The 25,606-nt window shown below is 38.8% G+C and overlaps 2 protein-coding genes across 2 annotated transcripts; one reads left to right on the top strand and one right to left on the bottom strand.

Annotated features, from left to right (window-relative positions):
* Positions 1-13,549: 13,549 nt before the first annotated feature.
* LOC140827411 (uncharacterized) lies at positions 13,550-15,346 on the top strand. Its single transcript, XM_073190075.1, has 4 exons — positions 13,550-13,633; positions 13,754-14,291; positions 14,433-14,946; positions 15,064-15,346. The coding sequence occupies exons 1-4, from the start codon at positions 13,550-13,552 to the stop codon at positions 15,344-15,346; spliced, it is 1,419 nt and encodes a 472-aa protein (XP_073046176.1).
* A 7,259-nt stretch (positions 15,347-22,605) lies between these two features.
* On the bottom strand, positions 22,606-24,489 carry LOC140827727 (UDP-glycosyltransferase 92A1-like). The gene has a single exon (XM_073190518.1). The coding sequence runs from the start codon at positions 24,359-24,361 to the stop codon at positions 22,847-22,849; it is 1,515 nt and encodes a 504-aa protein (XP_073046619.1). The 5' UTR covers positions 24,362-24,489; the 3' UTR covers positions 22,606-22,846.
* Positions 24,490-25,606: the final 1,117 nt, after the last annotated feature.

Here is a 25,606-nt window from a genome sequence, read left to right as displayed (position 1 = left end):
AGTTTTCATGTGTTTGGTGTTTTCATTTGCAAATTTCTTAATCAAATTCTTAGCATACTTGGTTTGACACAAAAAATGTCATCATGCATTTGTTTAATTTGCAAACCAAGAAAGAAACTTAACTCACCAACCATGCTCATTTTAAAAGTAGATGGCATGCACTCAACAAAATCATTAGCATGCTTTTGAGATGAAGAACCAAAGATTATATCGTCAACATAGACTTGAAAAATAAAAATCTCACCTTTGGACTTTTGAATAAAAAGAGTTTTGTCTACCTCACCTCGTTTGAAGCCAATTTCAAGTAGATATTCTGTTAATCTTCCATGCCATGCACGTGGTGCTTGCTTCAAACCATAGAGTGTCTTCTTCAATTTGTAGACATGATCCAAATGGTGTGGAACATACACTACTTCACTCAAAAACCCATTTAAAAACGCACTTTTGACATCGGTTTGAAAAAGTTTGATTTTCATGTAGTAGGCAATGGCTAGCAATAGTCGAATTGACTCAATACGGGCTGCAGGAGCAAAGGTCTCATCGAAATCAACCCCCTCAACCTGTGTGTATCCTTGAGCAACCAACCTTGATTTGTTTCTAATGATGTTTCCTGACTCATCGATTTTATTCTTGAAAATCCATTTTGTACCAAATATGTTACCATGGTCAGGAGGTGGAACCAAAGTCCAAACATCATTTCGAACGAACTGATCAAGCTCATCATGCATTGCATTAATCCAAAATCCATCTTTTAAAGCCTCATCAACATTTTTGGGTTCGAAATTGGATAAAAAACATGAAAATCTAACCTGTGAGTACGTAGAGCTCATGCATATAAGTCCAGCCAACTTGCGGTAATCCACTTTCTCTTTCTTTCAACTTTGGACTTCTCTATGCACACTTCCTATTATTTGGGATGAAGCATGATTTTTCAAGATTTTAGTTGGAATGTTCTGTCCATCAACTACTGCATTATCATCACTGTTTTTCACTTCCTCAGATCCAGTGACTTCAGTGTCACGTGTTGTGTTAGATGTTGCAACATCTGGGGCAACATCTGTATTTTCCAGTGATATAGGAATTTCCAGAAGCTCATCCACATCATCCTCAACATTTTTCTTTTTCGGATCTGCATGATATTAAAAAACAACATTAATAAATTTCATAATAGTCATAGTTCTAAGATTAAACATCCGATAAGCACGACTATTAGTGGCATATCCTAAAAACAAACACTTATCACTCTTTGAGTCATATTTTGCAAATTGATTCCTGTCATTCAAAACATAGCACACACAACCAAAAACATGAAAATATTTAAATTTAGGCTTCTTTCCCATAATTATCTCATACGATGTCATAGTTGAACCATTTCTCAAATACACCCTATTTGAAATGTGGCAAGCGGTGTCAAGGGTTTCTGCCCAAAAATGCTTTGAAATACACTTTGAAGTCAACATCACCCTTGCCATTTCTTGAAGTGTTCTATTCTTACGTTCGACTATCCTATTTTGTTGTGGTGCCTTTGGAAGTCCTTATCCTTCTCACCTTCAAATTATGAAAGTTTGTAATCCTTGTGATCAGTTTTTTAAACACATCGAAAGTGTCTGACTTTTCCCTAATAAAACTTATCCAAGAAAATTGTGAAAAGTCATCTACACACAAAGGAATATTTCTTACCTCCGAAACTTTCAACTTCCATAGGACCCATAAGATCCATATGTAGTAACTCCAGACAGCGTGTTGTCCTAGATGATGGCAACACTGGATGTGACGCCAGAGTCTGCTTACCTTTTTGACAATCTCCGCACACAAATGGTATACCAAATGAAAGATTAGGCATACCTCGTACTGCATCGTACTTACTCAAGTTCTTTAAGGTTTTGAAGTTTGCATGTCCGAGTTTTTGATGCCAAATGTCAAGTTCGGTGATTTGCACATGTTTGCATGAAAGATCTTCACCTATTTGGTAACAATTGTCTGAAGACCTTGTACCTGTCATAATGCAAACGTTAGTTTCATCAAAAATTTCACAAGTATGTTTATCAAACTTGACAAGCAAATTATCATCACACAATTGACTTATGCACATGAAGCACATTGTGGAGCTTAGACAGTCATTCAACATTCAAAGTATCATTTCCAACAATTTTTCCTTTAGCTCCCCCTCTATAGGTTACTCTACCACATTTTTGTTCAAAGTCTGTAACGTCTCACTCGTTTTAAAAGTGCGGAAATATTTTTTTTTTAAAACCTCACCTTTTCGAAATAATATTTAAAAATGATTGTAATTATCTTACCGTAAAAACAATGCAGTTTAAAATAACCCAACTCGTCTAAAATCATACGTAAACATAAACGTATAAAATTATTAAAATCATCAACGTATGAAAATATTCATCTCCTCTCAATCTCATAAATCGTAATGCGGAAAACATGTGGTCCTTGGGTCGTGTCACCTTACCAGATCTGCCTACTCAGAGTTCGACACCTCCAGTCTCCTCATCATTAAGCTCATCTGCATCACACACGCCTAGTGAGTCTAAAGACTCAACACACCTGTACCAGGAATAACAAGTACATATACATAGCACACAGCAGTGAAAAATATCATACTCAACATATCTTTCATGAACTTAAAAGCATAACGTAAACGTGTTGTGTAAAATCATGTCATGTCAAAGCATGTCATCTCATATCATCATATACGTAAACATATTTTTCATGAAATTTAAAAGCATCATGTAAACGTGTTGTGTAAAATCATATCGTGTCAAAGCATGTCATCTCATGTCATCATATACGTAAACATTTATTTTTTAATTGAATCCAGTTCATTAGTTGTGACTTGCGTATCAGCTCTATCGTATCAGCTCTATCGATGGATTCATCTACGTATAACCACGGTACCGGACGGCGAGGGACATCAGCGACATCATTACCCGTCCACTGAGCCCGGGCCTCAGCTCATCATATCATGTCAATGGAAATACGATCGTCGGGCTCTCTCTGGGGCCTTCTCCCGTAAACGGGCTCCCTCTGGGCCTTTTACCTCACGATATCTCCAATCATATCATCGTATACATATACATCGTCAGTCACAACCAACTCACATCCTTCAAAAATATCATCATATTCACCACTTAATAAAAATATGCATATACGTAATTTTTCCTTTAAACCAAGCATGCAACGTATATTTTCATAAAATCTTAAAAATCGTGAATCATAATGCATAAACATTTAAAACATAGTAAATTTGTGCTCAGGGCGTTGTCTTGACCAAAATCTCACCCCGGGTGCAAAATGACTATATTTCCCCTGAAAATCCAAAAATTACCATTTTGCTCATAGACGTAAAATTCCATGTTTTTGATATTTTCTTAATTTCATTGACACTAACATGTCCCAAATAATTATTTAAGCCTACATGAATTTTCTCATTTTTTTATTTGGCCTAAATCAATAACTTTTAAATTAATCTTTAAATATAGCATATTAATGCGTTTTAATCCCGAATTAAACCAAAACTTAGCATAAAATTCCCAAATTAAAAACTTAGACGTCTAATAATTATTTAAGCTTAAATATAATTTCCTATAATTTTATTAAGCTTAAATCTAGTCGTTTCAATTAATTCTTTAATTAATCTTTCATGAGGCAACTAAATCCTGGATAAATTCAAAACTTATTATTTTGATCCGAAACTTACCAAACTCCTTAAAATGTCCCAAAAAATTTTAAAAAGCATCCCTAGACGTAAAATCGAGTCCATTTTACAAATTAACCGAATTGTTTTAAAACCTAGACCGGAGTCCCGGTTTTATCCCGAATCGACTCAAAATTTAACCAAATTCTTCCTAACTTTTTACCACACCTCATAAACTCTTAAATTTCCTAAACCCCAACAATTTAGGCCCCTAAACAAACGAAACCAGTCCCATATAGTTGCTGGAAAGTTTCTGGAAAATGCAACTTCTTTTTCTCAAACCCGAAATGGCACCACTCGCATCCTAGCGCTCCTCGGCTCGCACCAGCTCACACCATCCACGAACCAACCTACTAGGGACCAAGATCAGACCCTAATGGACCTACCAAAACCACGAAACCAGCCCCATGCACGCTAGAGACCGCGATCACTCCCTTGACTCCAAGAACCGCGGCCGATCCTCCTAACCCACGCTCGATCGGTTTCATGGGTGGCTCCAGCAGTGTTCGAGCCATCCTCAGCCATGACTCAGACCCCATATGGCCTGGTTTAAGCCTTGGATCGCCCCTTCTACCGCCGGCTCCAACCATTCACACGATCTCCTCAAAAATTAAGACAACCTAAAGCCAAACTCCTCTCGGCTCTCTCTAAGACCAGCACTCCAAGGATTTCAACATGTTGACAGCATGCTCAACGACACTAACCCAACAGAAACAACACAGCACATCCATCCCCTTGCACAAAACGTGGAAATGTGAGTGGTAGAAACAAGAAATGCATATACTTGTAGCAAAACCGAAAAATCTCCTTGTAACTTGTTGGATCGAGACTTTCAAACCTAATAAAACACACAACAGCATGTATATGACGTAAATGATGCAGAAATAAAAGTACGGGGCGTGCCTTGAAATTTATTGAATCAAAACTTTGAACGATCGCGCGAGGGAGGGCACCAGAGAGATTTTCTTTGCAAAGATTGAAGCTTGATCGAAGATTGGCTGGTGATGAGCTGCTGAAATAAAGAGAGAATGATAGGGGAAGGGGTGTGTTGGCTAGTGGGAGTGAGGGTGTCGGTTGGTGTAAAATAATAGATGTAGGGTAGCCTTAATTAGTTATTAATCAACTAGCTAATGGTCCTTAAATGATTTAATTAAAAACTTAAAATAAATTTAAGCCCAAAGAGATTAAAAGTTGGCCATTAATTCCAAACACACTCCCGAAAAATATTTCATGTTGGAAAGATTTTGATATTATTAACCGAACCCTAAAAAATTTTCCCGATTCGATAAAATTTATGTATCGTTAAAAATTAAAATCATGCGGATAAAAATATCCAATATCTTATATTAATTAATAAAAATTAATCGTGTAATAAAAATAATTTTCTTGAAAATTCTCTGGTCTCCGCTTCTCGTTCGTGCGCGAAATGAAACTTAAAATCATAGTGTATGAACTTTTAACATTTCATGAATTAAATGCTGTCATGAAATAATAATGTAAAATGCATAAAAATAATTAAATACAATTTAATAAAATAAAAATACATTTTAATGCTTTAAAACAATTTAATAAAATACCAAAGAAATTTAATAATTTGCATGTGTGTGGTTCATGTGGGATTTCCGATTTTGGGGACGTTACATAATCGATGAGATATTCTCGTGATCTTTTCATGTGGCCTGAGCTTCCACTATCAAAGTACCAATGACCTGCAGTGTTAGTTCTCAATGAAGTATAGACAACATTACAGTGAGTTTTTACCTTTGGTACTCAAATTTGTCTTACTGTAGATCGATCATAGGAGGTGTTGCGGTAAGTGTTGTGCAACATTCGAGGCAACATACGACTCGTCTTTTGATTCATGCGGTCATCTCTGAGTTTAAAACAGTAAGGCCTAATATGTCCATGCTTAAAACAATAATGTCATACATACTGATAACTGCAATTTTTGCACTTAATTTACATTAGAATCCATTATGAATTATGCGTGTTTCGAACAGGATTATGCGTTTTTTGGTTTTTTTTTGTTGTCATTTCAGGAATGGTGAAAATAGCGATCACGAAGCCAAGTGAACCAAGAAAACAATGAATTGCCATAACCTCGGACAGTAGCTCTCGCGCCCCAGCGCGACATTACGCGCGACCGCGCGCTCATCCATGCAAGTGTGCACCCCGAGAGTTACGCGCCCTCGCGCGTAATCTCGCGCCATCGCGCACGCTGGAAGGGAAAGAATCGACAGAGGGTCGCTGTAATGCCCGAGAATTTAATTACCGTAATCTGAAATGAATTGAGTATGAATACCGTAATTGATAATTAATCTGGAATGATTCTTGAAGTAATTGAGATCATTATAGACGAAACGGATCGGACTAGAACACATAAGAAAGGTGTAAATTGTGTGTGCAAATTTATGTGTTGGCGCACATGCGCGATCAAGATTGGCGCACATGCGCGAGAATCACAGTAAGGTTGGCGCACATGCGCGAAGACATGCGCGCATATGCGCGACACCTCCAGAAGCCTTGGCGCATATGCGCAAGATTAGTGGCGCATATGCGCGGAAGGTCCAGAAGGATTGGCGCATATGCGCGACTTAAATGGCGCATATGCGCGGGTTAGGCAGAATGATTGGCGCATATGCGCGACATAAATGGCGCATATGCGCGAGTTGGCAAAATGCTGGTGTGAGCTACCGGCGCATATGCACGACATTGTTGGCGCATATGCGCGAAACGTGCTGAACATGCACGATGCCACTTGCTCTCTTGCATGTCGTGGATGTATACATATATATATATATACACACATGCAAACCTTCAGATTTTGGCAGAAGAAAATCGAAAAGGTTAGGGAAAGCTTTGTTCGGCCATTTCGAAATCGATTTATGAGCGAACCGTCTATCTGATTTTGAATCCGACTTTAGTGCTGTGCTCCTATCAACGCAGGCTACAACTGGACGTAAGTTTTGTTACGTTTAAACAAGATTTGAGTTTATGATATTGTCAGATTTGAATATGATTCAGATATGGTGTTTCTGCTACCGTAGACATTATAGAATTGAAGTCAGATTAAAGAACAGACTGTTTCTGTAATTGTTATGATTTTTGAAAGATATGGACTAAGATTTCATATCAGAATTGTATTATCGTTCAGAGTTTGAGTTGTAACGATATTGATTATGAATTCTGATATTATATCTGTGATGTTTGAACTGACGGGGTTATCAAGACTGTATTGTTATGCCGTCGAAACATCAGTTGATTCAGATTGTTTAGATTCAGAAATGAATTCGATTATGTCGTGATATCATTGTTATGAATCAGATTGTATCTTGTTCAGATATTGATCAGATTATATACAGAGTTGAGTATTGATCAGAACAGACTGTGTATTGAGTTATTCACTAATACAGCGTATTGATATTGTCATTTCAGATTTGATATGGACAGATTCGAGACATCGTCTTCGTCAGATCAGGAAGACAAATGTATAATTCATGTGATATTCGGGAAGCCACAACTCAAATGAGATCTCATTTTGAGTTTCCCAATAAAATCACATACTAGACTGTTATTTATACTTTGAGATGTTTACGCTTTGATTATAGAATTGTATTCAAGCATGTAAGATAATTGTGATATTCAGTTATGAATATGATTATGCTTTGTTTACAGATAGTTATTCATTGCATCTAAGATAGGAAAGTCTTGACAGCCATTGTCAGACTTCTAGACGTTCGGTGTATCTCAACTTAGGAGTAGCCATTACTCCTATTGTCAGCCGTCGATACAGCTCGGACCGAAGTCTAGGAATAAGACGTACAGTCGCCCCGAGTGGTTGGGTAGGTGACAGCCAGTGACGTCTTATTCACACCGGGATCCCTAGAGTTATAGTTGAGTCAAGTCTAGACATGATTTGAGTAGAACAACATGTGTAGATGACACCATGTTGTTATTACTTTCAGTCATGACAGCATGTTTCATGATTTAGACTATTTACATGCATGTTTATCTGATTTGAATTGCATGTTTAGTTAGATTAGAGTTCATAGATGATGAAATCTATTACTATTGTCTTTGTTTTTATTCATGACACCATGTTCCATGAATCATTATGTGTATATGCATGTTTACCATGTTTTATACTGGGATTTATTCTCACCGGAGTTATCCGGCTGTTGTCTTGTTTTGTATGTGTGCATGACAACAGGTGGGGCTGGATCAGGGTCGAGATGACGATGAGAGAAGATGAGTTAGCGTGGTGATTCCGGACTTGTAGCAGACTTGGTTTATTACTTGAATTTAGTAATTGAACCTTAGACTTAGGTTGTACAGTATTGTACTTTTCTACTGAACTGTAGTATTTATACAGAGATGTATATTGTTTAGATTCCATTACCTTCCGCAGTTACAATTTAAAAGAAAAATTTTTAGACCCTGTTTTATAATTGATTAATTAGTCCCAATGATGATTAAGAACTTGATTAGCGTCCGGGTCCCCACAGTCGCGCGCCATCGCGCGAACTTACGCGCCACCGCGTGCTCAGCTACACAACATTGACCTGAGACCATCGCGCCCCAGCGCGACACCTCGCGCCTCCGCGCGTGCACTCACCTTCTCACCCGGCAGAACACAGCGCGCCCCAGCGCCAAGTCGCGCGCCCCTGCGCGCGCCGCACTATAAATTGCGCGAGTTAGGTCATAACATAGAATTCAGCCGTGTGGGAAGAACTCAGACGAAATTACACCATCTTGGGGAGAAAAGGAAGCGAGAGCGGAGCGCTGGCACGAGATAACGACGCAGAGTACGAAGAACGGTCGCAAATACGAAGACGACGCATCTGGACACAGAGACGACACTTCGGATTTGTTACTCTTTCTCTTGTTTCTTTGTTTTCGTGTGTAACGATGTTTAGTTCTACGAACATGTCTTGTTTACCCTTGGCTTTCGTGATGAACTAATTCCATTTTCTAGAGATGGACGTAGTCGATGTCGAACCTATGTTATTGACGTTTTGATATTGCATTGAATTTTTTCATCGCGTTTATTTGTGATTTCCTGTATTTAATGCTTTTGGATTATTGGCCATAATTCAACTGATAAAATAATTGAGATCTAACACTCGAGAGAGGTGATCGAAATTAGGAAAAGGGAAATTACATCTGTAGTTGTTTATAACGTGCAAAAGACGTATAACCCTTGCGAATCTTTGAAAAGAACCTTGTTTGCTTTTATTATGTGTTACGTGATTTTGAATAGAAATATTAAAATCAGTGATAGGTAATACAGTTTTATTTCTCACTTGAAAAAGGAGGTAGAACATCTGCGAGTTCTTGGTTAATAAGCGTGATGCAAATTAATAATATGTTGGTCACTTTTAATTTAGCATAGGGGAGACTCGACGAAATCATATCTCTAGATTTATTTCTTCAGTGAATTCTATACTGCGTGCTAGAATTACAGTAGTTGCTATTTTATTTGAATTGATTACAAGCCAACCATTCGATTATCTAAATAAAGTTGAGCTATGTCAATTATGGTAATTAATATACAACTTTGAATAATTACTCCTCGTGGGATCGATATCCGTACTCTAACCAGTACTAAAACTTGACACCGTATACTTGCGGTAGTGAAAACACGCAACACATACCTGCGTTTTCGTTTCTTAGAAATTAGTGTAGCAGGTTGTCTTTTTGGAGGATATCTTTTGATCGGCGGTTTGGATTGTGGTGGTGTGGATATATCATCATTTCCCTTCACAAAGATAGTCGACTTGGAAGATTTACCAATCTCAAGCACACTATCTTTGAAGCCTAAGCATTTCTTGTCATCTCTTCCCATTAAAATTATGGAATTAAGCTTGGATGTGCTTGAATTAAACTTGGACAAAGTTTCAGTTGCCTTTTGAAGTTCTTCTTTGGTTTTACCAAGTTCCAAATCCTTTTTGCTCAAAATTACCTCAAGTTTGGCAACTATGGATTTTAGATCAATGTTCTCCTTCATAAGACTTGAGTTCAACTTGTTTCTTTTGGTCCAATCTTCAAACAACTCTTCATAAAGCTTTTGAACACTCTCAAGAGTGATTTCTTCATCATCAGCTTCCACATCATCTTCACTAAAATTTTTAGAAGACGTGGATTTCAAACAAACTGATTTTTCGCAGATGTTGCAGCCAGGAGTGGCAACACCTAGGGCAACACCTGAAGGATTCACCTGCAGTCTGCGATTTTCTGTCAATAATGCAGTCAAGAGGTTTGATTTTCTTCATCAGTGGATTTCTCCTCAGCATCAGATTCTTCATCGCTTAGAGACACATTGTAGCTGTGGGGACCCGGGCTCTAAATCTTTTTCTTGGGATTAGATGGATTGTTATTCTAACATGTGGGTCAATTTTTCGCTTTTATATTTAAATCAAAATGTAACTAGACAAGCACAAGTTCTTTATTTAATTTACAACATACAAACATAAAATCTATGTCCTGTTCCGTATATCCTCAACTAACCAGTAATAAAATACAGTACATAACAAAAGACAACTACTGGTCCGTCTGCTAGGCCCGAGATCTCCACGCTAACACGATCATCTCTGTCTCGACCCAAATCCTGCCCCACCTGTTGTTATGCACACATACAGACATAACAACAGCCGGAAAACCGGTGAGAACACATCCCAGTATAAACATGTGAACATGCATATAAATACTATAAAACATGAAACATGCTGATATGAATGTCATTCATATAAAATCATGAAATGCGAGCCTAATCATGTCTAGATGCGACTCGACTAAAACTCTAGGGATCCCGGTGTGAATAAGACGATCTATCACCTACCCTCCCAATCGGGGTGACGGTACGTCTTATTCCTAGACTTCGGCCTGATCTGTATCCACGTCTACAAAGGGGCGGTGATCTTCCCCTAAGCTGGGATAGAACCGAACATCTAGAAGTCTGCCTGATCTCCAGACTGTCCTATCTTAATGCATGAATACAAAATCTGTAAACAAGCATAATCATCTAATGCAATGTAACATGATCTGTAAACAAAGCATAATAAGAATTGAATACAAGTTCTAATAAACATCTAATGCAATGTAACATGATCTGTAAACAAAGCATAGCGAGATTTGCATACAAGATCTATAAACAAATCTATAATAATAATACCTATATCAAGATATAAACAATAAAACTCGTATGTGGTTTTGGTTGGGAAACTCAAATGTGATCTCATTTGAGTCGTGATTCCCCAAAACAAAACATGTATTATACCTTTCGTCGTAGAATTGCTGTTACAGTCGTGAAGATGAATCTGCAATAGAATGTCTAACACTTTCTAGGAAATGTTTCTTTAACACTTACTAATCAAATGAAATCTCGCGCCTCTATTTATAGACAATGATCGGAAGATCCGATCCACTTCGGACGCTCCGATCTGACACACTTCGGACGCTCCGAACTCACTTTGGACGTTCCGAATCCTGCATGTCTTCCACGTCTCTAGCCAACTGTCTCGGATGATCCGAACTACGATCGGTCGATCCGAACTCTGCATGCCATCCATGTGTCCAGCCACCTGGCTCGGACGCTCCGAACGCCGAACGGACGATCCGAACGCATCGGACGATCCGATCCTGGTTCGGTCCTTCCGGTCTCACCGAAATATAAATAATCCAACATTCTCGATATCGGTCAATCTAATCTCAATAGATATCATTTCTTATTTCTTATGGTTATGTACAATCTTCACAACATATCTATGAATTCGTACATGTCAATCATTGCTCTGGGCATTACAGTAGCATTTGTTTTTTCGCAATCTGTTAGCACATTCATTGGCATAGTGTCCAAAGCCCTTGCACTCTCTACACTGCACCGAATCCTACCTTTTTGAATTGCATTGTCCCTTGCCTTCATTCCTTGGTTGAAATTGTGCTTGGCAGGTGATAAGTGCAAGATTTGCACTTAATTTATATTAGAATCCATTTCGAATTATGCTTGTTTCGAACAGAACTATGCGGTCTTTGGTGTGTTTTTGTTATCATTCCAGGAATGAAGAAAATAGTGGAACGAAGCCAATTGGACCAGGAAAACAGAGTAGTGCGCAGCCGAGAGCACCCGCAGGAACAGAGGTGCATGCGCGGCCGCGCCACTTCACGCCCAAACGCGCGCACATACACGCAAATCATCAACCCGAGAGGCGCGCGCGGCAGCGCCACTTCTCGCGCGACCGCACGCGCAGGAGCATAGGCGAGGACCTGTAGCCTGCGCGCCACAGCGCAACATCATGCGCGACCACGCGCCCACAGACGAACATGGAATCCCGAGAGGCACGCGCGGCAGCGCCACATTACGCGCGAGCGCGCGCGCTTAACAACAAGCCGCACGACAGAATTGCGCGTGCCACCGCGCCAACTCTCGTGCAGCCGCGCGCGCAGAAAAGAGCCAGCGACCAGAAGCGTGCGCGCGGCCGCGCGACATCACGCGCCACCGCGCGCGCGGCGTTCACAAAATCTATAAATACACGCGAGCTAGGTCAGAAAAGGGGGTTAGCAGCCGTCACTGGAGAAACACAGGAGATTCAGCCGTTCAGGGAAAAAAGGACACGAGGGAACAAGAACAAGACGAAGAACGACGGATCTGGGGACAGAGACGACGCTTCCGATTTGTTATCTGATTCCTTCTTCTTTATTTTCTACTGTTTCGATGTCTAAATATTCAAACATGCGTTGCGTTTATTTAGAATTCGTGATGAACTAAACTTCCATTCTAGATGACGTAACTCTGTTGGTACGATGATTTGACACCGTTGTTTATTTGATTGAAGTCCGCTTTCGTTTAATTGTGTTCTCTGTGTTTACTGTACTGCAATTTACTGGCCATAAATTGTTGTTGTTTGATTAATCTTATAACTCAGGAGAGGGACTAGGATTATAGATCATTAGAGACACATCGTTAAATGTTTATAGCGTTCGGAAGGCGTATAACTTTAGCGAGGCTTAGTAAGAACATTGTTTGCATTTATCTATGAAACGTAAATTCTAATTATGAATAATTGAATCGAAGTTGATAGATACACTTTATTCGTCACTTGGGAAAGGGGAATAAAAAAATCTAAGTGTTCTTGGCCATTAATTGATTGGAATTCAGGAATATAAATTAAACTGTGAATAATTATCGTGGAAACTTTGTGAAATCATTTCTCTAAATATTTTCTCTCATTATTATCTCTCAATTCGGTGACTTAATTAATTCATTGTTTTCAGTTAATTCTTTCAAACAAACCAACCGTTTATTCAATCTCTCTAAATAAAGTTGAGACTTTTTTAATTACAAGAATTGATATACAATTTTACGCACACTCCTCGTGGGATCGATATCTGTACTCTAACCAGTACTAAAACTTGACACCGTACACTTGCGGTAGGAAAACGCGCAACAAGTTTTTGGCGCCGTTGCCGGGGAGTGTCAAATTTGAATTTATATCAGTATTGTTACCAATTAGTCTAGATTTTAATTTAGAGCTTTTATTTTTATTGTATTTTAAATTGATTGAGTTTTTCATTTTTCCTGCTTGACAGTGTATGCTAAGATCGCAAAACTCAGACTTGCTGATTTTTGACCCGGAAATCGAAAGAACTGCGAGAAAATTAAGAAAAGCAAAGAGGGAAGAGATCCAAGCAATGGCTGAACACAGAGAAAATGACAGACACGCCTAGCCAGAGGCTATTCCTATCAGAGATCACTTTCGACCAGTGATCAACAATCATTACTCTGGTATTGCTCGGGGGACCATAAATGCTAACAATTTTGAGCTGAAGCCTGCCCTGATCAATATGGTTCAACAAAATCAGTTCGCTGGAACTGCTACTTCAGATCCTCACGTTCACCTGAGAACTTTCTTGGAAATCACAGATATGGTAAAAATTAATAATGTTCCTGATGACATTATTAGATTGCGTTTGTTTCCTTTTTCTCTCAGAGATCAAGCAAGAGGATGGCTCCAATCACTGCCGTTAGGGAGCATCACGACATGGCAGGAGCTGGCGACGAAGTTCCTTTCTAAATATTTTCCACCTGCGAAGTCTGCACAATTAAAGATTGAGATCAGCACTTTTAGACATACAGACTTCGAGCAGTTGTATGAAGCTTGGGAAAGGTATAAAGAGCTGTTGCGGAGGTGCCCGAATCATGGTTTCGAAGACTGGGTGCAGATTGAGTTGTTTTATAATGGATTGAATGGTCAAACACGTACAACTGTGGATGCAGCGGCAGGTGGCAAGATCTTTGCCAAATCTCCTTCTCAAGCCTACAACTTTCTTGAGCAAATGACTATTAACAGCTACCAATGGCCGTCTGAGAGGTCAGGAGTACAAAAGACTGTTGGAATTTATGCGGTGGATCCGATCACATCACTTACTGCACAAGTATCAGCATTGACTACACAGATAGCAACCATGAATAAAGTGAGCACATCAAATACTGAGGGACCATCGCCCGTCGTTGAAGAAGCACAATATCTTGAAGAAGCTCAGTATATCAACAACAGAAATGTTGGAGGGTTTGGCGGATATCGAGGTAACCCTCCCCCTAATACTTATCATCCTGGGTTGAGAAACCATGAAAATTTTTCTTATGCAAACAATAAGAATGTGTTGAATCCTCCACCGGGGTTCAATACATCAAATGGGGAAGGGAAGCCATCATTTGAGGATTTAGTTAGAACGTTTGTTGCTGAATCTGGCAAGAGAATGGTTAGGACTGAGTCTAGGCTTGACAACCTAGAAACCCACATGGCAAGTATTGGTGCTACTTTGAAAATCCTGGAGTCACAAGTTGGGCAAATAACGAAGCAACTCACATCTCAACCATCAGGTGCAGTGCAAAAGAATGCAGACCCAAATCTGAGAGAGGTGAATGCTATTTTTATGCAGCATGAGGAGATTGGAGTGGTAAGCAAAGAAGAGAAAGTTGATCAGCCGCCTCCAAGCAAAAGGAACCGAGGTAAGAAAGGTAAGAGTTATGATTTTGATCAATCCGTTGATATTTCTTTACTTCCCTACCCCCAAATATTTTTACAATTGAAGGCTGAGTTTCAAAAGAAAAAAGGTCTTGAAGATCTCAAGAACCTACACTCTAACATTCAGTTTGCAGAGCAGGAAGAGGTGGCATTTACTGGAGGAGATGATAAGGGCAGGAAAGGAAATCTTCCTCAGAAGCTACAAGACCCCGGGTAATTTGTTGTACCATGTGAAATTGGAAGTCAATCAGTGAAAAAAGCTATCTGCGATTCAGGAGCGAGTGTGAACATAATGCCAAGTTTCCTTTACGAGAAACTTGGATTGAGTAGGATAAAGCCCACAGGACTAAGCTTGCAGATGGCAGATAAATCGGTTAGAACACCGCTGGGTATTGTGGAAGATGTTGAACTCAAAATAGATAAATTAAAGCTTCTAGCAGATTTTGTGGTGCTTGACATGGGGAACAGTCAGAATGTTCGTGCTATTTTAGGACGACCATTTTTGGCTACTGCTGGAGCCGTCATTGATTTGAGACAAGGAAAACTGACCATGGCGGTTGATGGTCAAAACATAGAACTCAAGGCTCCCAAGATATCATACAAACCACCATGAACAAGAGTGGTATAGTCGGACTGATGACGTTAAACCAAGCGCTGTGTGGAAGGCAACCCACAATTTATTTTCTTTTGCATTCATTTTGTTTTTATTATTTTATTTTATTTTACGTCCTTAGTTGTTAATTTTACCCACCACCAGATCTATCACCGCCGCAGCCCATGGACATGGATGACACAGATGCTGCGGACAACAACTCGAGCGCCCGAGTTTTGACACTCGTGCGCAAGGTATGTGTTGTCGTGTTCTTTATTTCTATACATTGAGGACAATGCATACTTTAAGTTTGGGGGGAGGGTAAAATTGCGTTGCTTGTTAGAATTTTTAGAATTTTTCTGCAAATTTTTTTATTTTATCGCTCAGTAGTTACTTTGATTTTTTTATCTATTGCATGCTAGATTTGTTATGTAGAGTCATGGATAAGAAAAATGTGTGGCCGATGATGAAAATTGAATTGTGGTCCTGAAGTTTATATGTGTTCATGATAAATTAAGAGTCACAAATATTTTGCACTGTCGTGTTTGTTGACACTATCGTTGCTTAGAGACAAGTTGCATGCCTATGATGCTAAATAGATGAGGGAGATCTGATTCTTGGTAATTCTTGCATGACATTGATTGATACTTTTGCAATCATAGGAATGAGCTAGGCAATTTTTCACAATATCCTTGGGCCTATATTCTTTGCTTACAGTCAATTGTAGCCCTTTTGAGCTTCAAGTTAATTGAGATGCTTAAATTTTCTTTGTACACCTATTTCATATATCATTTTTATTGAAAATTGCATGTGACTGGTTTGTATGAGTTGATTGATGGATTGACGGAAGTCTAGAACTTGTTTGAACACTTTTCGAGGCGAAATACGGATAATATGTGACATAGGAATGATTTAGGCGATCTTTGGAACCGTTTTGAGCCTTCGAGCATACCAAACGAAAATAAAATATCCCTAGTGTCCCATTTTGAGCCTACTAAAAAAATCAAGTGGCGTATGTCAATGACATACAACTAGCCCCCACTTGTATTTATTCTACTTCCCACAACGACTACCTAATGAAGCTTATACACTTACTGTCTTACCTAATTTTGAGAGAAATAAGTTCATGGGTGTTGTAATGATTCAAATACTCCTTGAAAATAAAAAGAAAAATGAATGTACATAAAGGAGTTCAAAAAAAAGAAGAAAAACAATGAAAAGAATGAATCAAAAGTGGTGAGAAAGAAAGCATTTGGGAAATGAAGGATATGAATGAAAAGAAAACAATAAGTGGGTGGTGGTTGAAAAGAAAATGAAAATGAGTGAAGTTGATGAAGTTCAAATATTTCTCTCAAATTTTGATTTCCATACCTTTATTGTAGCCATGAGCCGAAGCCTAACGTTACAAGCCTGCAAGACCTATTAACCTTGTCACATTTATCCAATATACTAGTGGAGAAAAGTTGTTCAAATCAAGCCTATGGATGCCTGAAAAACATTGTCAACGAGTATAGACTTTAATCACTTGCTTGCAAGCATCTCATTTTGTGATTTTACCTTTGGCGTACTTTTGATTGACCATATTTCGAGCCAAGTAATCACCGATAAAGTCCTATGTGATCTGTGAATGCAAATTTATAGTTTGATGAAGTGTGAGTCGAACTGAACTGAGGATTTCTTGATTCTGTAAAGCGGATGGGCATTACAACTCTATTTGAGCATTCGATGGGGTAAACGAACATTGACATATCACACACACACGTGACTCTTGGGAAATCGTGAATTACATGAAATTAGATGAGTCGGAGGCCAATATCACTTTTCGCATATCCATGACTTTAGTAGTGGCGTTAATCTTTTCCTTAGTTATTAAATTTTATTCTATTTTGCTCGGGACTAGCAAAAGTTCAAGTTTGGGAGGGTTTGATAAGTGCAAGATTTGCACTTAATTTATATTAAAATCCATTTCGAATTATGCTTGTTTCGAACAGAATTATGCGGTCTTTGGTGTGTTTTTGTTATCATTCCAGGAATGAAGAAAATAGCGGAACGAAGCCAATTGGACAAGGAAAACAGAGTAGTGCGCAGCCGAGAGCACCCGCAGGAACAGAGGTGCGCGCGCGGCCGCGCCACTTCACGCGCAGACGCGCGCACATACACGCAAATCATCAACCCGAGAGGCGCGCGCGGCAGCGCCACTTCTCGCGCGACCGCGCGCGCAGGAGCATAGGCGAGGACCAGTAGCCTGCGCGCCACAGCGCAACATCATGCGCGACCGCGCGCCCACAGACGAACATGGAATCCCGAGAGGCACGCGCGGCAGCGCCACATTACGCGCGAGCGCGCGCGCACAACAACAAGCCGCACGGCAGAATTGCGCGCGCCACCGCGCCAACTCTCGCCCAGCCGCTCGCGCAGAAAAGAGCCAGCGACCAGAAGCGTGCGCGCGGCCGCGCGACATCACGCGCCCCCGCGCGCGAGGCGTTCACAAAATCTATAAATACACGCGAGCTAGGTCAGAAAAGGGGGTTAGCAGCCGTCACTGGAGAAACACAGGATATTCAGCCGTTCAGGAAAAAAAGGACACGAGGGAACAAGAACAAGACGAAGAACGACGGATCTGGGGACAGAGACGACGCTTCCGATTTGTTATCTGATTCCTTCTTCTTTATTTTCTACTGTTTCGATGTCTAAATATTCAAACATGCGTTGCGTTTATTTAGAAATTGTGATGAACTAAACTTCCATTCTAGAGAATGACGTAACTCTGTTGGTACGATGATTTGACACCGTTGTTTATTTGATTGAAGTCCGCTTTCGTTTAATTGTGTTCTCTGTGTTTACTGTACTGCAATTTACTGGCCATAAATTGTTGTTGTTTGATTAATCTTATAACTCGGGAGAGGGACTAGGATTATAGATCATTAGAGACACATCGTTAAATGTTTATAGCGTTCGGAAGGCGTATAACTTTAGCGAGGCTTAGTAAGAACATTGTTTGCATTTATCTATGAAACGTAGATTCTAATTAGGAATAATTGAATCGAAGTTGATAGATACACTTTATTCGTCACTTGGGAAAGGGGGAATAAAACAATCTAAGTGTTCTTGGCCATTAATTGATTGGAATTCAGGAATATAAATTAAACTGTGAATAATTATCGTGGAAACTTTGTGAAATCATTTCTCTAGATATTTTCTCTCATTATTATCTCTCAATTCGGTGACTTAATTAATTCATTGTTTTCAGTTAATTCTTTCAAACAAACCAACCGTTTATTCAATCTCTCTAAATAAAGTTGAGACTATTTTAATTACAAGAATTGATATACAATTTTACGCACACTCCTCGTGGGATCGATATCTGTACTCTAACCCGTACTAAAACTTGACACCGTACACTTGCGGTAGGAAAACGCGCAACAACAGGGTACTTTTGTGACCTTCAGGTGCAGGAAGGCTTGGAAATTTAGATTGTTGTGCATCCTTTTTCTTATCTCTGGTTCTTTTCAAGTAATCACTAAATTTCTTTGTGATAAAGGAGATAGAATCCTCGCAGAGATCAGAATCATTTACTTCTTGAGATACTTGAAGGAGTTCATTGTAGGAGTCATTTGAAGTTTGGAATGCAATTTTCTTCCCTTTATCCTTCTTCTGCATGTCCTGGTTCATCTCAAAAGTGCGTAGTGAACTGATAAGGTCTTCCAATGCCATATGAGAAGTGTCCTTAGCCTCATCTATTGCGCAAATTTTTGTTAGAGTAGGTGCCCGTCGAGCCAAGTGTTGGCCGAATGTTCACAATGAAACTCTATGTATAAGCAATCTTTATTTTAATAATATTTGAAATTATTATTTTGGCAAATCTTTATCTGTATACCCATGCTAGTTGCATAGATAAAGCCCTTGAATATACAAATAGTAGAAAGAATATGAGATGCTCATATGATGAGTATCATGAAACTCATATTTGTAATACTGTATATTCTAAACGGTTCCTAGTCGATTCAGCCGCCACTAAGAAGGATATAGGCCGCTCGAGTTAGAGACTAGTATCTGCGATGTGAGTACCATGTTTCATTGGTAGGGGACATTGTGATGTCCGAACATGCAGATAGGTGCTCCTTGTAGAGTGCACTGAACAACCCTCCATAAAAGGACTTTCCAAGTGGTTCTCACTTATCGAGTGGAAAAGTCCTGGTTTATGGTTGTACAGAATTAGTCCTTATGACCCGGGACAACATTGAGACTCTATGTGCTAGAATTACACTTTGACTTGTTTACCGACTCTCATGGGGTCATCAGGTGGCAAGGTTGGGTGTTCTGTCGAAACACATAGGAGTCGATGTATTGTAGTCGGGGATTCACCGCTTACCTTCGGGTATGGATATCCTATGTGTTTTTCATGTATGTGTGGGTTGAAATCTCTGATCAGAGTATGGTGGTAATTATGAAAGGGGTTTCATAGATTACACCATCGATGCAACCACAACATGACACATAGTATCGATTCATTGACAACTCTCGATAAACCAATAGTTGTCGAATCGGTCGGGATATATGAGTTGAAGGGACCGTACTGTACGCTAACCATAATTGAATGGTTCTTGCAGGCACTATCATGTGATACCTAGGGAATCACGTAAGCGATGCTGCTAGGCGTTTAACGTGATTGGATGGGTACTATCAGACTTGAGTTCTGACGTTCTTACTATCAAGGAGTTGATAAGTAAGAATGGAGCAATTGGGGTATGCTCGAATAAGGACATGTTTAGTCCGAATCACATAGAGATGTGAACCCACGGCTAGTTGTATCAATGAACCATTGAGGGCCACACAAGTACTGGCTTTGTAAATCTCGATGAGAAGTAAAATAGTTCAATGTGTTGAACGGCTTATAAATGTGTTTATAAGCGTAAAGAAAAATAGAAGTATGACTTCTAAGAGAGAAATATAAATTTTAATTTATGGAAGTGTTCCTAAGATTAAAATTTGGCCAAGTAAATAATGTAGTTGAAAATTGTGATTTTCATAAACATTATTGTGGACTAAATTAAATTAATTCAAGTGTTGAATTAATTAAACACTAGTGGACCTAGTAGAGTCCAAATAATTAAAAATAATTCAAGTGTTGAATTAATAATATTGAGTCTTGTAGAGCTCAATTAAAATAATTATTTAACTAGTGGGACTTGAATAAATTCAAGTAGTATTTAATTAATCTCAAATATGTTTGAGATAATTAAAATTTAGTCCATGGTTTTTAATGTGTTAAAAACCATATTATATACATGACATGCTAGGGTTTGCATGCTTGGGAGGTGAAGAGACTTTGAATACTTTTTAATAAAATAATGCATGGCATGGGGATCAACTTTTTTACTTTTCCCACACCCAAGTCTAGACTTCACTCCCTCATTCCTCACCTTGTCTTGGCCGAAAATCCTTGTTTTTCTCTCCCAAAAATTCTTCTCTCCTTTTGTTCTTCAAGTGTTGGAGAATAAAAGATTTCTCATTGAAAAATCCTCTTGATTTTTCTAGTGCAAATCAAGAGGGGTTTTACATAGCTTGTGGTGGGCTTGATTTAGGAGCAAGGAGGGGAAGCTTGTAGATTTTTCTTCCTTAGAAGAGCTTTGTTGTTCACAACAAAGTTGGTGCAAACATCAACCTCAAGAGGTTGATAGGTAATATCTCCTAAACATCCTATGTATGTTTTGTTTTGTAAATATTGCACATAAACATCAAGGTGGCCGAAATTTCTAGCATAAAAATAAAATTTTTGACTTCCGTTGCGCTTCCGGCCACCGTAACCGGTCCGCTTTCAATTTTTATGTTGAATCTTTCGGGCTGAGAGCGGAGGACGTTGCTAACTAGACGCTCATTGGAGATAGAGTCTCCAATACTGAATGCCTCATTAGCAATTTCCCGTAGGCGACGATCGTAATCGAGTATGTTCTCAAATTCTTCCATCATCATCATCTGGAATTTGGAAGTAAGCATCCTCAATCTGGTTCGTCGCACACTCTCAGAACCTTCACAGTGTCTTTGGAGAGTATCTCATGCACTTTTAGCAGAAGTACAGTTTGTGATTAAACTGCACATGTTCATGTCAACCGATGTAAATATAGCATTCAAGGCCTTTGAGTTGTAGTTCAAATTTTGCACTTCATCAGCCGTCCAGTCAGTTTCGGGTTTTGGCAAATTGTCACCCTCTTGATCTATCATGACTGGTGAAGTCCATTCATTGATGACACGCTACCATGCCCGTTCATCTATGGATTTTATGTGGTATGTTGTTTTGACCTTCCATATGCTGTAATTGGTACCATCTAGTCCTGGTGGTCGAAGTGTTGTGCTTGCAAATGAAGTGTCCATTTGATTAATTCACTGTCAAACAAAACAAAAACCATAATCAGCACTTAGTATATCAAGAGAAGGCTCTGATACCACTTGTAAGAGTTATTTTGTTTGACAAATACTAGTAAATAATAACATTATCACTAGTGATTATCACTAAAATCAATTTCCTCAAGAAGTTTTGAAAATAAATAGTTTCTAAAAACAAATAACCAGAATAAAAACTTAATCAAGAAAGCTAAAAACGTGAGCCAAAAGACTGGAGTAACAGAAACGATCTGCAGCCAACTTCGTTACGGATGTTGTCTGCAGATGTTCCCAACATTCAAGGCAACACCCGGTATTTGCACTATTCAAAACAGCACGTCTCTCGAAGGATTAATTCTCTGACTTTTTCACGGCGTGCACAAGTGCAGTGTAAGTATGTATGATTGAGAGAGGAGAGCACCACGAACATCTCCCACGAAAAACTCCCACGAAAATCACCTCCACGAAAAAATATCTCCACGAAAAACTCCCTTCACGAAAATCTCTTCCACGAAAAATCCTACACGTGAACTCTCTGAATTTTTCTCTTCTCTATTCTCTCTTCCTTTTTCTTTTGAATCTCCATCTCCTATTTATAAATGCCTCATCTTCTATGATTTATCTTGACGGAGATCTATAAGATATGGTATACAATAATTCTATTAAAAACAAATCAATAATATCATATCATGTAAATCATTATCATAAATATTATATTTAGAAGATCTTTATCATAAAGATAATATCTAGAAAAGTAAAACTCAATATTACATATAATCTTATCAATAGGAAATTAAATTTAAGGAAGATATTATATCATAATAAAATTTTAACATAATTATCTAAAAAGACAAAACCATAATTAAATATTATACTCAATCAAATCAACAAGAAAAAGATAATATCAGGAAAATCAATTTACTATAGAAATTATATTTCCTTCGGTAATATTGGGCGTCATATCAGTAATCTTCGTTGCCATAAAATTCAAACACTATATCAATGGAACCCAAAAAAAAAAACTAAAAGCGCAATTAGATCCATAAGATTTTACCAATGGAACAAAAAAAAAGTGCAAAATAAAATCTAATTTTCTTAAATATAATTTAAATTTAACTAATCTGATCAATGTTGGAGGGGTCAAAGCCCTTGGTTCTTGGAGAGAAGAGCAGAAACAAAAGCATCCATTGCTTTAACAGAGGAGCCTTCATGGATTCCGTCTTCCCTAACGGCGGATCTAATCAACTCTCCTATTTCTTCCGCCTTTTTCTTCATATCCACCGCTTTAATACCTTCGCCCATTACAGTATCTATAGCTTTTATTACATCCTCCTTGCTCAAAGTGCTCTTGGTTCCTCTAGTTAACTCCACACAGACTTCCATTTCCTCCACCAACATCTTCACGTTGTAGGCCTGCTCCGCCGCCAGTGGCCACCCGATGATCGGTACTCCCTGGCTTAAGCTCTCCATGGTTGAATTCCATCCACAATGGCTTATAAAAGCCGCTGTTGATCGGTGGCAAAGAATTTCCAACTGGGGTGCCCATCCATGCACCATTAGTCCTTGGTTGCTGTTCTTTATTCGTTCCTCGAACCCGTTGGGCAGCCATTTCGAGTCGAACTCGCATTCTAAGCTGAATCCAATAGGTGGCCTGATGACCCAAATGAATGGTGTTCTACTTTCCTCTAAACCAGTGGCTAAAGCCATCATTTGTGTCGTGCTGATGGTGTTTTGAGAGCCGAAAGATATGTACAGAACAGAGCTTTCGGGCTTTGAGTCCAGCCATTCCATGCATTTCTCCGGGGAAAGTCCCGGTTTTCTTCCGGTTTGTTGTCCAATCACACGCGTTGGTTTTCGAGTCAGCATTGCTGGTGGAAGGAGTGGCCCGATGCACCAGACCGGGAGTTTTGAGTACCTCCTGAAGAGATCTACTCCGAACTGTTCGATTTCTTCGGCGGAGTTGCACAGCCATCCGAAAGAATTTAGAGAGAGCCTAATCTGAGGTTGGAAGAATCTTGACCAGGAATCTGTTCCATCTGCAGCTCTTGAGAAGGGATGCAACTGGCTGAGATGAAAAAGGCAAGAATCTGGAAAACCCGGAAGGTTAAACTCATCGCTTTGGGTTAATCTGTGGGGAAGATTTTCCCACAACGACACATAAGCGGCGGTCCCATAAGCGCCACCAGTGGTGAAAGTTACATTCACCGTGCCGCAAGAGTTAGCAACTTCAGTAGCCCAGCCCATGAAAACATCGGAGATTATGCAAAGCGGAGGGCCGCCATATTTGATCGACATATCGGAAATCAAGCTGCGAAAGGGGGTTTCGAGGGAGGTCGAGGCATGACAGAGGTCGATGATTTGGTTAAGGGGCAATGATTCTGTGTTCTCGATGTTCGGTGGGAGACCATGTTGGGTGCCATCGAAAGGGAGTTCAAAGAGATGGATATTGGACTGTCTCGTTTGTTGGACTTCCGAGTTTTTGGCTATGGCGGATTTGAGGTACTGAACATTGAGTTGAGTAGTGGCAATGGTGATTTCGAAGCCAAATCTTTGCTGGATTCTGTTAGAAAGAGCTAAGAAAGGGATCAAATGGCCTTGCGCCATGAATGGCAGCATAACAATGTGCTGCTGCTGCTGCTCTCCATTGATTTTCATGATTTCTTGTTCAATCTGTTTTCTTCCACCCCACTCTGCTTTTTCTAATAAACATAGTTTTTATCTTGAAGATTTGAGGTCGGGAATTAAAGGCAGAATGACAAATGGGATTGGAACACGTTAAAAATTGGAATTTATATATAACTCAATCTTGAGACCTAAATCAAAAGAAGAAAGATATTTTATCCAATCGAGTTAAAAAAAAACTAACGCACGAAGTTTACAAATGATTCATGTATGACAGAACAGGTGGCCAGTCCAACACATAATGATGGAATTTGAACTCTGATATCATTTTAAGTTTTGTAGGACCGAGCGCTTACCGCTTTACCAAAAGCTATAGTTAGTGGTAATTGTACAACTCAAATCTTTTACACCGCATAGCAGTTCAAGCATCATGGTTCGATCGCTCCATCAAACAAAGATAATTATTGCACTCAACATATACTTAGTCATAATTTAATTTTAAAAACTAGCTTGAGAGAAAAAAATTTATCCACACATATATATATATATATATATATATATATATATATATATATATAATTTTTAAAAAATTTAGCGAACCAACATGGACAATTAACATGACACATCTTCCAAAGCGCTCGGGGAATATGCCTCTTTCCATTCCTTTATAACTAAGCAATCGGCACACAAACGTGTACGTATGATACAACCTTTTTTCAAAGTCGGGTTTATATTATTTTAGTATAAACCTTTTAAAAAGTCGCGATTATATTAGTTTAGTATAATATTAAATGTCAATTTTTTTTAAATTTTTATGACAATTATTTAATTAGTAAATTAAATATTAATACATAGACATGTTGAATTTTAAAAAATAAATGCATAACTGTTTGAGATTGACTAGAGATTTGAGGTGTAAAGGTAAAAAGATAAAAACGTGTGTGAGACGGTCTCAGAGATCGTATTTTGTGAGATGGATATCTTATTTGAGTCATCCATGAAAAAATATTAATTTTTATGCAAAAAATATTACTTTTATTGTGAATATCGGTAGAATTGACGCGTCTCACAAATAAAAATTTATGAGATCGTTTCACAAAAAACCTACTCAAGACGGAACGATAAATAAATGGGATGAGGACAAATATCCACCCGCCTTTGCCGAAGCGATCGCTTGTATGTCTCATTCAGAAAAGTCCAAATTCCTAACAATCTCTTATCATGTAAATTTTTTCTTTTTAATATATTATTTTAAAATTATAATTTAGTTTCTTATTA

Source organism: Primulina eburnea, chromosome 3 (assembly GCF_022965805.1).
Source record: "Primulina eburnea isolate SZY01 chromosome 3, ASM2296580v1, whole genome shotgun sequence".
NCBI classification, from domain to species: domain Eukaryota; kingdom Viridiplantae; phylum Streptophyta; class Magnoliopsida; order Lamiales; family Gesneriaceae; genus Primulina; species Primulina eburnea.
The sequence above is the reverse complement of the archived record's forward strand: the minus strand, read 5'-3'. Positions and strand labels throughout refer to the sequence as shown.

What these genes read in the sequence shown, in the direction of transcription:
- LOC140827411 (XM_073190075.1), top strand. Translation starts at nt 13,550, where the DNA reads ATGGTTCAACAAAATCAGTTCGCTGGAACTGCTACTTCAGATCCTCAC. An exon ending in TCTTGGAAATCACAGATATG is followed by an intron (nt 13,634 to 13,753) that starts GTAAAAATTAAT and finishes ACGACATGGCAG; the next exon opens with GAGCTGGCGACGAAGTTCCT. An exon ending in AGGGTTTGGCGGATATCGAG is followed by an intron (nt 14,292 to 14,432) that starts GTAACCCTCCCC and finishes TTGAGGATTTAG; the next exon opens with TTAGAACGTTTGTTGCTGAA.
- LOC140827727 (XM_073190518.1), bottom strand. Translation starts at nt 24,361, where the DNA reads ATGAAAATCAATGGAGAGCAGCAGCAGCAGCACATTGTTATGCTGCCA.